At 37.9% G+C, this 14,653-nt stretch overlaps 1 protein-coding gene across 1 annotated transcript in view; it reads left to right on the top strand.

Annotated features, from left to right (window-relative positions):
- LOC150075966 (disco-interacting protein 2-like) overlaps window positions 1–14,653 on the top strand; it is a 579,017-nt gene that overhangs the window by 484,888 nt on the left and 79,476 nt on the right. The window contains exon 27 of the mRNA XM_090387840.1: window positions 7,102–7,295. Coding sequence (XP_090243966.1) covers window positions 7,102–7,295 — 194 coding nt within the window. The remainder of the gene's footprint in view (window positions 1–7,101; window positions 7,296–14,653) is intronic.

The following is a 14,653-nucleotide window of genomic DNA, read 5'->3' as shown; positions in this document are numbered from 1 at the left end:
CTACAGATGAAGACCTCTCCAGCAACTTTCCAGTTTCTTCTGTTTTGTGCAGTGGCCATCCATTCACTACCCACAAACTCATGAATTTCATCTGTCCATCTCCATCGTTGTCTTCCAGGTTTTCTTCTAGCTCCTCTTGGGTACATTCTATGATTCTTTTAGTCCATCTGTCATCATGTCTTCGAGCTATGTGTCCTACCCAAGACCATTTTAGTTCTTTAGTTTTGATAAGAATGTCCTTTAATTGAGTTTTCTGCCCTCCAGCACATGACAGCACATCGAAACCTATTATAATTATACCTCAATCAGCATGGTTTCGCATAACATGGAACAGTTTCGGTACCAATTATCAGTGCTATGCGGGGTATTGCTGTCTATATATATATTTGTTTTTTTTATATATATATTCTATTATAAAAATGAAAGTTAAAAATATATTTCTCATTTTCTGTATCTCTTCACTCTACTTAAATCTCTTAATTTATATTTACATATATAATTTTCAAAATTTTATTAGAATGCTATTGTGTCCTCAATGTTGTGTACATTTCATAAGTATCATCAACCGGTATTTTTTTTTTTTTTTTTTTATGTAAACCCCAAACACGAAAGGTATTAGAACCTATAATACTTAGTACCATGCTTGGGTTGGAGGTTGAGAAGACGAAAGAAGATATTTGTTGACTTTTTTTTTTTTTTTTTTTTTGGTAGTTGTTGGCACATAGGCTTCTGTGGCCATAATGCACCTTCCAAAGTTTTTGCAGTACTTTGATCCAAGCCCGAGGCAGGAATCGAACCCGCAACCTTTGGGTTGCCAGGCAGGCACTTTACCCACCCAGCTAGCCCGGTCGGCCTGTTGACATTGGACTTGAACTTCGGTAGACTGTAATTTTCAGGAAATACGTATGAAGGAAGGTTGTTCCAGAAAACAGCAGTTGAATGAATAGCATTAGCATTAGCATTAGTAGAGGCATATGATGCAAGAAAGCAAGCTTATTCAGCATCAGCCAACAAAAAAAAAAAAAAAACACACACACACACCACTCCCATTTCACCCCTCCGTTCGTTCGAAATACCTGTCCAGTTGAGCTTTAAATTTGTTTAGGCTATCAACTTCAACAACAAGTGATGGAAGTCGGTTCCACCAACCAACCACCCGCTGGCCAAAGGCAAATTTCCGCACATCTATCCGACATCCGTCCTTCCTCAATTTGAATTTATGCCCTCTGAGGTGATTATTCTGAGCAAGATGAAGAATCCCATTGGCATTGAGCATGCTCAAACCATTCAAAGCATTATACACCTCTATCAGATCACCTCGCCGGTGCCTAGTCTCCAGACTCTGTAATTTGCAAAACTTAAGCCTTTCTTCGTAAGAGCAACCCTTTGTTCCATTCACTAATCTTGTTGCCCTTCTCTGTACCCGTTCCAGCAGCTCTACATCCTTCTTGAAATGAGGCCTCCAGACCTGTATACAGTACTCAAGATGTGGCCTAACCATTGCCTTATACAAGGGAATAATCACCTCCTTATCCCTGCTAGAAAAATTCCTGTATATCATTGACAAGACACCATGAGCTACTCTTGCAGCTCGTCTGCACTGCTCAGAGAACTTCATATCTGCCTGCACAATTACCCCCAGGTCCTTTTCATTCTCCACCACTGTCAGTGTAGTACCGCAGAGTTGATACGTTGCTCTGGGGTTACTGTTTCCCATATATAGTACTTTACATTTGTCAATGTTAAACTTCATTTGCCACCTTTCAGCCCATCTGTTCAACCTTTCCAGATCCTGTTGCAGCAGCATAGCGTCAGTAGTGTCCTTAACAACCCTGCCAACCTTTGTATCATCTGCAAACTTGGACATTAAACTTGATATCCCATCATCAATATCCTTCATAAACACCGAAAACAACAACGGACCCAACACTGAACCCTGAGGAACTCCACTAATAACATTAGTCCACGTTGAGCAGTGTCCATTGATTACCACTCTCTGTCTTCTGCCACTCAACCATCCCCTTATCCATAGCAGCAATTTGCCTCCAATGCCACACTGCTCCAATTTGTGCAGCAGTCTTCCATGTGCAACAGTATCAAAAGCCTTTCTAAGATCCAAATATATAATATCAAAGTTATTCCCTGCATCCAGTTCTTTTGTGACTACATCATAGTATCCAATCAAATTGGTCAGGCAAGACCTGCCCTTAACAAAACCATGCTGCGTCTGAGCTATAACTGAATTCTTGTCTAGATGATCCTGCAGTGCTTCTTTAACCAGTGCCTCCATTAATTTACCTGGAACAGAAGTTAAACTAACAGGTCTATAATTACTTGTGTCAGCCTTTGATCCTCCTTTGTGAATTGGGGTTACATTTGCACATCTCCAGTCTATGGGTACCTCCCCTGAGTCCAAAGAAGCTCTCATAATTATGGCTAGGGGTTTGCTTACTTCCTTTGCTGCCTCCTTTAATATAACTGGATAGATCCCATCCACCCCAGGTGCCTTTTTTATGTTTATCCTCAACAATCTCTCCTCCACTTTCTTCTCAGTTATTACAAAATCATCCAGCTCACTGCCAATGTTTACTTTACCTACATCATTCTCCTTCCTGAATAACTCCTCATGCGTGAATGTAGATGCAAAATACTCGTTTAGATTGTTAGCCACCTGAGCAGGATCCTCAACTGTTGAACCATCAATATCCAGTGGACCAATCTGATTCATCCCTTTTCTTCTTGAGTTTAAATATGTAAAGAACTCTTTTCTGTTTTTCTTTGCATCCTTTGCCAAGGATTTTTCGTAGTCTGCCTTTGCCTGCCTAATCTCCTTTGTGACTTGGTTACAGACCAACTTATATCTATCATAGGCTTCCATGTCACCCATTAATTTGTATGTATCCCATGCATTTTTCTTCTCTGCCACCTGTCTCATTAGTTCATCTGACAACCATTTAGGCCTAAACCTTGAACAATATTTCTTAGTTGGTATGTAAAGCCTGGTAGCCTCCAAGATTAGTTCCTTGAATGCTTCCCATTTTGCGTTTGCTGTTGGTAACATCATCAGTTGGTCCCACTGTATAGAATTTAAATACTGTCTCAGACCATCATAGTCGCCTTTACGAAAACAAAAACCCTTCCCTTTACCTCTAATGGTAGTTACCTCCTTGAGTAAATCCCACTTCAACACACTGTGATCACTGCCACCTAGTGGTTCATTTATCTGCAGATTCTTAATGCATGAAGAATCACTACTGATAATCAGATCAAGAGTATTGCTCCCTCTTTTTGCCTCACGAACATGCTGATGTAGAAAACAATCATTCCAATAAATCCACAAAAGCCTTGCTAGTGTGCGAGTGACCAACCCACAAATTTCAGTCAATATCTGGGAAATTAAAATCCCCCATTATAAGACTCTCTGATTTACTGGCCCACTCTATTTCCCTGTACAATATCTTATTATACTCATCAGAGTCATTAGGCCTATAGCACACTCCTACTCGCAATTTTGATTCCCCTATGCTTATGTCACACCAAACTGACTCGACACTGCCCTGTCCATCGATGTCGACTGGCTTCACTTCCTTGGACAACCATTTACTGTCCAACTTCCTATGAAGTTGGACAGTAAATGGATGTTGGCTGGTGGCGGCATGTGTTCAGACTGTTTTGAAAGAGAGAGCGGGAATTATAGAAACCAATTCAGAAGAACAGTGCCCATGGAAGTATCTGTAGAACAGGCATGCAGCAGAAATAATGTCTATGAGACAGCGAGTGGAGAGACTCTGTTAGAGATGAATCATTAATTAACCTAACTGCCCTCTTCTGAATGGAATCAAGAAACCTGAGAGAGGTTCTGGGGGCACCACCCCAGATGTGGGAACAATATTCCATGGCAGGGCGGATTTGCGATTTATACAGAGTGAACAGCTGTTTGGAATAATAGTAACACCGAGAGCAAAAGAGAAAACCAAGTTTTTTAGATGCAGAGGAAGCAATATTTGTAATGTGCTTGTGCCAAGAGAGATTAGAAGTCAGGGTAATTCCCAAAAGAGATATATCATTTTGCCTAGAAATCGGAGTGTCACTAAAGATAAGCATAGGAACAGAAGAATCCTTTTTGCAAGATATAAGACAAGACTGAGTTTTAGAAGGGTTGAAATCAACTAAGTTGTCTTTGCACCACTGGAGAATTACCTGAAGACGGCATTTAAGGAATTGGTAGCAGATTTTCTAGAAGTTGAAGCTGATTGAGAAGGTCAAGTTTTCTCAAAATGGAAAGTGGAATGCAATGTGCTATCATCGGCAAAACTATGGATAGGGTTTCCAGTCAATGGAAGAAGGTCATTAATATACAAGAGGAAAAGAGTGGGGGAAAGAACTGAACCTTGGGGGACATCGGCATTAGTGGAGAAGTTAGAAGACAGAGAGCCATCTACCATCACCCTCAGTGAGCAATCAGAGAGAAAACTGGATAACCAATTACTAAAAACAGTTGGCAAACCATAAGATGGAAGCTTCTTTAGAAGACCTTTATGCCAAACACGATCAAAAGCCTTTGAGATGTCAAGAGCAACTACTTGTGTGTCACCAAACCTTTCCATTGATTTAGTCCATAAATGGGTAACACACGCCAGAATATCAGTGGATCGACACTGATGGAATCCATACTGGCAATCGTTGATCAGATGGAACGTGTCTAGGTAGTTTAAGAGTTGGCGGTTAATTGATTTCTCCATTACTTTAGAAAGAGTAGAAGTAATTGCAATGGGACGATAATTGGATGGGAGGGATTTGTCACCCTTTTTAGGAACTGGCTGGATATGAGCAAATTTCCAAGCAGAAGGAAAAACACCTTTGGAATAAGAAAGTGAAAAAAGGCGGCAAAGAATAGTAGTAAGTTCAGGAGCACAGGTTTTGAGAACAAGTGGAAAAATGCCATCAGGACCTGGAGCTTTCTTAGCATCAAGATTCGTCAAAATCCTTCTGACATCCTTTTGCCGGAAGACCACAGGAGGCATTGAATGGACCGTGTTGGGAATGGTGGGAGGTGTTTTACCAAGATCATTAATACACGAGTTGGAAGCAAAATGGAATGCTAGCAGGTCAGCTTTATCCTTGGCTGAAGTGACAACAGAACCATCTGGTTTGGACAGAGGTGGGAGCAGAAATGGGCAAAAGTTGCGGCCAATAGCTTTGGCAAGAGACCAGAATGCTTGGCTACCATTAGGGCAAGAAGCAAGTTTTCTACTCTTAGCCTGTTCAAAATCTAGTTTGAAACTGATTAATAACTGCTTTACAATTGTTGCGAGGTTTGGTGTAGGCAGAAAATGAAACTGAAGAATTAGAAACAAGCCAATTACGATATGCAACATTCTTCTCTTGAACAGCCTTAGCACATTTATTGTAAAACCAAGGTTTAGATAAAGGACGAGATTTTAAAGAGTAGTGTCAATATACGGAGCCAACCCTCCGTATAATGAATAGCATCTAAAGAAGAAGGGGAATATACTACATATTAAAAGAACATATAGGTATAATATTAGCAAAAAGGAGGCTAAAATTTTTTTGCTGCAAACTCGTATAAAGGGACATATATTAATGTCTGTATAAAACTTTTTGGAGTTATTCAAAAGAATAAAACAACTGCTTAATTCTATATTTGATAACATTAATTGTATAAATAAATTTTTCATAAATCATTAGCCTCTTTACCCCATGTAAATCAGTTTTTCCTTACTACCCCCCCTCTCCCATTTTTTAAATTTCTACAATTTCACATAAAAAATATTTTATGAATTTTTTTTCACAACAAAATACACACATTTCTGGAGAGGCAACTATTTTAGTATGACCAAATTTGAAATTTATGTGTATTTTGCATTATAATTTTCATTCAAAAATATTTCAAAGCAACTTGTCTGATAATTCGAAAATTGTACATGTTTCTGTTTTGAGGATATACAGTAACAGAAATTAACTGTTACTGTATATCCTCACTGTCCCTCCAGTAACAGAAATTAACTTCTATTAATTAATTCTTGGGTTTAGAGGCAAAAGTCAGTATCTTTGTATAGCTGAAAGTTCCTAAACAGAAACTGACTGATAGAAACATACACAATTTTATTTTGATGCTGCCATTGAAGTAGAGTCCTGAAATCTTTACTGTGTAGGGCAAATGCAGCCATCAACACTTGGGCTTATGAGATGACACTGTTATCCATTTGTTAATTTCCTAAATTGTTAATTTCATTTTAATATCAATGGCTTCCCCAAAAAAAGTCTGAATCCACTATTTATATTTAATAGAATACTTGATACACATTGTCGTGACAGCTGTTTTAAGACTTCCTAGTCTCTCATGAGACAGTAGATAGCTGTTAATTAGCAAACATATGCCACCTTGTGAACTGTGTATAGAATCTATGTATGAAGTTCGAGTGGTGTGTGGGAGAAAGACTTCCAATTAAAAACAGAGCTAAGTATTAGGGATTAAAGCTATACACATAACAAAAATTTTTTACACCTTTATAAGCCCTAATTCTTGGCTTCTTTTTCTATTAAAACAATATTAATTTAGGTTGACTTATGAATAGTGGTGTCATCTCCAATCTAAGTATATCCCTAAGTATAAGTCCAAGCTTTAATGGTTGAAAATTACCTCTGTCACTGGAAGGACCAAAGTGTGTCCAAATTTTGTATTATTTTATGTTTTAGTGTTACTTGAATACAAACCCACAGTCTTTACTCTTTTGAAGTGTTTTTGTGTAATCTCCCCCCCCCCCCCCATTTCAGTCTTTAATTTTCCAATCACTCAGAATTTTAGAAAATCATTTTTATTCTCTTTACTAAGCAATGCTGTATCTATAACTAAAAGTAAATTAGCTATATCTTCTCTTCTGTCTCTCTTGTATATGCTTTTAATAATATCAGTTTTTATGAGACTATATTGTGTAAATGCACATTTTGTAGTTTCTTTTAAGCTGAGTGATATCTAAATATTGTTAAATTATTTTTATAGTGCAGTCTGTGAAATTTTGATTTTAGGAAGTGTTTTTTTCTTCTTTATTTTTCACTTACCCATTATACATTTTGTAGAAGTTGGGCCTGCATCAGTGATGGTTGGCAATATGGTACAAGGAGTGAGATTGGCATCTGCTCAAGGAAGGGACATTGGAATTATTGATGAGGATAGTGATACTGCTCGTAAATATCAGTTTATCTCTGAAATTCTCAAATGGAGGGCAACTACAACTTCAGACCATGCAATCTTCACATTGCTAAATTCCAAGGTGAGAATATTAAAGAAATATAAGTTTTACACTGAATTTTAAGAACAGTAATTAAAACATTGATTATCATTTGTAGTTAAATTACTTGCATCATTATGAAAAGCATTTTTATGACTTCTGTTTTGTTGAATTGAGTTATAGTTTTATTTTTTAAGTTTTAAGTTATAATTTAGTTATAGTTTTAAGTTATAGTTATATATGATCTCTCTCTCTCTCTCAGGGTAACTCAAAATTTTTTTTGGCTGGTGCAACAAAAGCCTCAGGCTTCCTTGCACCATATGGAATAATAATAATAATAATAATAATAATGAGATACAATGGTCAGAAAGTTAAAACATGCCATAGCAATCTAAATAGATGCTGGATGCTGGAACGAGTACAGCGAAGGGCAACAAGATTAGTGAATGGAACAAAGGGGTGCTCTTACGAAGAAAGGCTTAAGTTTTGCAAATTACAATGTCTGGAGACTAGGCACCAGCGAGGTGATCTGATAGAGGTGTATAAAGCCTTGAATGGTTTGAGCATGCTCAGTGCTGATGGGATTCTTCCTCCTGCTCAGAATAATCACCTGAGAGGGCATAAATTCAAATTGAGGAAGGACAAATGTAAGATAGACGTGAGGAAATTTGCCTTTAGCCAGCAGGTGGTTGGTTGGTGGAACAGACTTCCATCCCTTGTCGTGGAAGTTGATAGCCTAAATAAGTTAGGCTCAGCTGGACAGGTATTTCGAAAGAACAGAGGGGTGAAGTGGTTATTTTTTATTTATTTATTTATTTTATTTATTTTTTTTTTTTTTTGGCTGATGCTGCATAAGCTTGCTTTCTTGCATCAAATGCCTCTACTAATGCTAATGCTAAAATGAAACTAACAAAATAAAACTATATGGTGCATATAGCAAAAACTATGTTGAATTGAAATATGATAATGATGTTTAAGTAGTGAACAAGTTAGTGCCATTGCACCATGTTTTGTTCATAGTGAGCTGCCAAAGTATTTGGCATTGTTTTAATTTTGCACACCATCAGGCATCTCTCATATTGTGGAGTTATACTTCATAACTGGATTGTCATTATTGATAATCCAGTTATTATCAAAGAGAAACCAACAAGCCTTGAAACAATGCCAATTATCTACTTCAGCAGTTCACTATGAAAAAAAAAAAAAAAACAAGATGCAGTGGCACTAACTCATTCACTACTGAATGAGACATGCACTCATGCTTTATGAAAAATAATCACTTTAGTTTATAATATTGCACACCATCAGCCAACAAGCTTTGAAACGGTGCTGTCTGGATGGTGTTATCCACCGAGAATAAGTAACACTAGTCTTCTCCATTAGTGAAACGTTACTTATTCGAGCAGCCCGTTGTAAGGTATTCACAATATGAGATACAATTAAAACAATGCTAATTATATATTCGGCAGTTCACTACAAACAAAACATGGTGCAATGGCACTAACCTGTTCACTAGTGAATCTTATGCTTAGTCCCATGCTTTATACAAAATAACCACCTTACATAATGATCTTTAAATAAAAGTAAGGGTACTTATAGAAAACATAATGAATATAAAGAACTGACCAAATTATATAAAAGTTATTTCTAACATAAAACAGGAAACTTTATAAAAATGTTTTTAAATTGTTCCTTTCATTATTGTTCCTCCATTATAATATTGTTTCTTGGGGAAAAATCAATTTTCACTTGTGTCATTTCAACTTATGGGCGCCTCCGTAGCCAGGTGGGAAGGAGCAGCAGTGCGTAGCACACGCTTCTTGATTAGACTGGGGTTCGAGCCCGTCACCACCAAATACGGAGGGCGCGGAAAGGTCAGGAAATGACCACCACATATCCCGGAGCAATATGGCCTTAGTTGCTAATGCTCCTAAAAACCAAACAACAACAACGACAACTTATGATTTTTTTTTTTTTTTTTTTTTTGTAGCAATGTAACCTGTCATAAGTGTGAGGACCTACTGTTTTGAATATTTGAAGTGGTCTATGCAACCCTTGCCTGAGATCAACTTACTCAACTACTGTATGAAAAAAAGCCCATAAAAATTCTTATTTTGACAGAATTTGATCATATCTTTTCCATGTAGTGTGGAAGGAAGGACAGTACAGGAACTCCCCGACTTACGCAATACTCGACTTATGGAAATTCAACTTTACGCAAGTTTTTGCCAGTCGGTGAAAACTTAAAATCGTGGAAATGCATTTTGCCTCCCATAGGAATAAATGGAAGTATCGTGAAAATATCGTAATGTGAATCCAATAATGCATTGAGTTTTTTTTTTTTTTTTTTGTGTAATTCGTTCCAAGTCCTTGGAAGTTGAAAATTTCACTGTATTACTAAGCTGTTTATCTCTTTAAAAGGTCTTATTTATAATGGAAATTGCACTACCCTTTCATCGTTATCATATGTTCCCGTTATAAGAATCAGTTTTGAACACCTTTATCATAGTTTTCTAAAGCACGTTTCTGGAGGTCGCAACCACTAAACAATAAAAACAATTTGCACTTTCCAATTTATTGGGCTTTTCTGTTAGCGCATCTAATTATAAATGGGTAGTAAACTCGATCTTATTGCATTTGCGATAATACCGATAACTGCAATTGTGTGGGTTTTTACGCTGTTATGGTGAAATGTTTTCCCCTTCATTGAAATCTTCAATTATATAAAAAACAAATTTTCAGAAACTTCTCTTCATTCCTATTTACATATTACAATAATGAAGGGAAAGCAACCAACAAAAAGTGCAAGTGGTGGTAGTGCCAGGAAACAAAACAAAATTGATTTAGAAATAAAGATGAAAATGATTAAGTATGAAGCAGGACAAAGTTTGTCATCTATTGCATGGAGTTGGGTCTCGCTGCTTCAACAGTGAATACTATTTTAAAGGACAGTGCGTGTATAAATGGACATGTCAAAGGATCAACACTGGTCACAAAACAGCATTCAGGGGTGATATATTGAAGATGGAACAGCTGTTAATAATATGGATGGAAAATCAGAAGTGAGTGCCCTCGAGTCTAATGACCATTCAAGCAAAAGCAACAAGTATTTATAAAGATATTAAGGATAAGTACAGCAAACCCCAACCCAAGTTTGTGGCAAGCAACGGGTGGTTTAATATGTTGGTTTCACGCTGGTTTCCACAACATTAAAGTACGTGGTGAAGTTGCCAGTGCCGATTCTGCAGCTGCAGAGAAATTTTATGATGTGTTGGAAAAAAATTATTGACAAAGGTGGCTATTCAATGCAGCAAATTTTTAACGTTGACGAGACTGTTTTGTATTAGAAAATAATGCCGTATCAAACATACATTACCAAAGAGGAAAATACAATTCCAGGTTTCAAGGCCTCAAAAGGTATGGACACACTCTTGCTTGGGGCTAATGCAGCAGGAGATTACAGATTAAAACCACTGCTTGTGTACCATTCTGGAAATCCTTGTGCATTTAAGGGCATCAATAAAGCCACCCTACCCATGCATTTCTAATCGAACCAAGGATAACAATATCTCTCTCTTTGAGGATTGGTTTAAATGCTGCTTCATTCCCGAGGTTGAAAAATATTGTAAAGACAACAACGTTCCTTTCAAGATATTGCTTCAATTAGATAACGCTCCTGGACATCCTATGCATCTAGATGATTTTGAACGTGAGAGTCATATTTCTACCACCAAACATGACTTCACTCATCCAACTTATGGATCAGGGTGTTATTTCGAATTTAAAAGCATACTATTTACGCACAACATTTGCTCAGACATTGTCTGCAGTAGACAATGAGAAAAATTTTATGTTAAGAGACTTTTGGAAATCTTACAATATTTACCATGCCATCTTAAACATTAATAAGGCCTCTGCAGAAATTACTAAAAGTTGTTTAAATGGCACATGGAAGAAAATATTATGCCCAAGGCACGTAAAAGGCTTAAAAGGATTTGAAAAAGACGAATCATGTGAAGAGGTTACAGATAAAATTGTAAAGGTTGCAGAACTATGGTTGCAGAACTCCATGTCTTTAGCATCAACCTTCAGTTGGAGGTTGATGCTAAAGACATGGAGTTAATAAAGGAAGAAGAGAAGGAATTATCTAACGAAGAACTTATTGACTTGCAGGCAGTGATAGTAAAAGAAGAAAATGCTGACGAAGCTCAAGATGAGCCAAATGAGTAGCTGAGAAGCTTAATCACCAGAGAGATGACAATGGCATTTTGTGAAATTGCATCGGCGATGGCGAGGTTTCAGAAGATGGATCCTGACTGCGAACGATTCTTAAAAGTTAACAGAGGGGTGAATGATATGCTTGCTTGCTACAAAAAAAATCTACGATGAAAAGAAAAAATCCACCGTCCAATCCATCCATTAATATGTTGTTTCTTAGGTTGAGTGGCCTATTCCTTCTAAATCTCCACAGCCCTCAACCTATGCAGCAGCGTACTTATCAGCTGAAGATGTTGATTCTGGCAACGATGCTTGAGAGGTAAAACTGACCGTCTTTTTTTGTAATTTTATAATTTTGAATTTTTTTTAAATTGCATGCTTTTGTAATTTTTCCTGCGCATGAGATAAAAAATTAAATAAATACAATAAATAATTCTATTTACATGTTCATTGAACATTTCTTTTTTGATTCAATCAATTCAGCAAGCACAGTTGCGAGTGCTGTACAAGCATGAGGAAATTCTGACTTACGTAAAATCTGACTTAATGTAGCGTGCCGCCTCCGTAGCCGAGTGGTCAGAAGGGAGTGCAGTAGCACGCGCTCTTTGAGTAGACCGGGGTTCAAGCCACTGACTGCTGAATACGGTCGATCTGCCAACCCGCACTGGACCAGCATGGCAGATTATGGTCCATTTCCCTCGGCATGAATTGTTGAGGAGGCTTCCATCCTGCAGTGGGTTGATAATGGCTGCACTTTACCTTTTTTTTTTTTTTTTTCTACGGAATGCAACCCTTACATAAGTCGGAGAGTTAGCATTAGTAGAGGCATATGATGCAAGAAAGCAAGCTCATGCAGCATCAGCCAAAAAAAAAAAAAAACTCTCCCATTTCACCCCTCCATTCATTCGAAATACCTGTCCAGCTGATCCTTAAATTTATTTATGCTATCCACCTCCACAACAGGGGATGGAAGTCTGTTCCACCAACCAACTACCCGTTGGCTAAAGGCAAGTTTCCACACATCTATCCTACATCTGTCTTTCCTCAATTTGAATTTATTCCCTCTCAGGTGACTATTCTGAGCAAGCGGAACAATCCTATCAGCATTGAGCATACTCAAACCATTCAAGGCTTTATACACCTCAATCACATCACCTCACAGGTGTCTAGTCTCCAGACACTGTAATTTGCAAAACTTAAGCTTTTCTTTGTAAAAGAACAACCCTTTGTTCCCTTCACTAATCTTGTTGCCTTTCTCTGTACTCCTTCCAGCAGCTCTACATCCTTCTTGTACTGAGGCCTCCAGACCTGTATACAGTACTCAAGGTGTGGCCTGACCATTGCCTTATACAAAGGGAATAATCACTGCCTTATCCCTGCTAGAAAAATTCCTGTATATCATTGACAAGACACCATGAGCTACTCTTGCAGACTGCCTGCACTGCTCAGAAAACTTCATTTCTGCCTACACAATTATCCCCAGGTCCTTTTCCTTCTCTAACACTGTCAGGGTAGTACCACAGAGTTGATACGTTACTCTGGGGTTACTGCTTCCCATATGTAGTACTTTACATTTGTCAATGTTAAACTTCATTTGCCACCTCTCAGCCCATCTGATCAACTTTTCTAGATCCTGTTACAGCAGCGTACTGTCATTAGTGTGCTTAACAACCCTGACAACCTTCGTATCGTCCTGTAGTTGTAACTCCTGGAGTTCCTGTAGTTGTAACTGCTCTGTCACTCACAAGGATCTGACAGGGTAGAAATACCAACAATGTAAAACAGTTTTACATTGTTGATATTTCTACCAGCTGCGCTGTTATTATGTAAAATGTATGTAACACCACTCAAACTTTTGTGGCTAGAACTATGAGGAAAACTTAGAATGTATCACCATGCAGATATTATTAAATACTATATTTGGAGTTTTCATAAAACAAAAAAATATTAATACCAAATTCATGTTCTAATATTTTTATATAATTAGGATAATAATAGATGCATATATTACATTCAAATACAGGCTCAATCAAAAAAGATGCTTGTTTTAACTGCATATTTTGTTCAGTGTGCTTAATACTTAATACTTTCAGTGTGATTAATGTTAACAGTAGAGACTGCTTCTACAGGGGTGGGATACACTTAAATAGAAAAGGTGCAAGAATATTTGCTGATACTATCGAGGCAGTGTCAGGTGGGCCGGAAAACTGCTAGCTTGTGGGGGGGATACAAGGACTAATAGATTAACAGTAGCCACTGGCAGAGGTGAAAGTGATTCTTGCACTGTTTCTATTGGAATGAGCAGCAGCAGCCTGGAAAACAAGATGCAGGATATTTCACAGACTGCTGGGAGTCATTGCACTACAAGTAAACACATGGGTTGTATTAGGGTAGCTAAGAATAGGAACAGGTGCATGTATACTTCTGTGTACACCAATGCTTGGAGTTTGGTAAATAAATTTGATGAATTTGAGGTATTGCTCAAAGCATCAAAGGCAGATATTGTTGTGATATCAGAGACGTGGTATCATACAGATATAAGGAATGCAGAACTGGAATTTGGGGAGTACAATGTGCACAGAAATGATAGACAGGATAGGAAGGGAGGAGGGGTTATGCTATTAGTTAAGAAAAACATAAAATCCAAAGAAGTGAAGCCAGTCGACATCGCTGGACAGTGCAGTGTCGAGTCAGTTTGGTGTGACATAAGCATTAGGAGATCAAAATTGAGAGTAGGAGCGTGCTATAGGCCTAAAGACTCTTATGAGTATAATAAGAAACTGTACAGGGAAATAGAGTGGCCCAGTAAATCAGAGAGTCTTATAATGGGGGATTTTAATTTCCCAGATATTGACTGGAATTTGTTGGTTGGTCACTCACACACTAGCAAGGCTTTTGTGGATTTATTGGATGTTGTTGTTGTTGCTGTTATTCGGTTTTTAGGAGCATTAGCAACTAAGGCCATATTGCTCCGGGGATATGCGGTTGTCATTTCCTGACCTTTCCACATCCTCCATATTTGGTGGTCACGGACTCGAACCCCGGTCTGATCAAGAAGCGTGTGCTACGCACTGCTGCTCCTGCCCACCTGGCTACGGAGGTGCCCCATTTATTGGATGATTGTTTTCTATATCAGCATGTTCGGGAGGCAACTAGATGGAGTAATACTCTTGATCTGATTA

The sequence above is a fragment of the Mastigoproctus giganteus genome, chromosome 13, assembly GCF_048544385.1.
Source record: "Mastigoproctus giganteus isolate SK-2022 chromosome 13, ASM4854438v1, whole genome shotgun sequence".
NCBI classification, from domain to species: Eukaryota; Metazoa; Arthropoda; class Arachnida; order Uropygi; family Thelyphonidae; genus Mastigoproctus; species Mastigoproctus giganteus.
The sequence above is the reverse complement of the archived record's forward strand: the minus strand, read 5'-3'. Positions and strand labels throughout refer to the sequence as shown.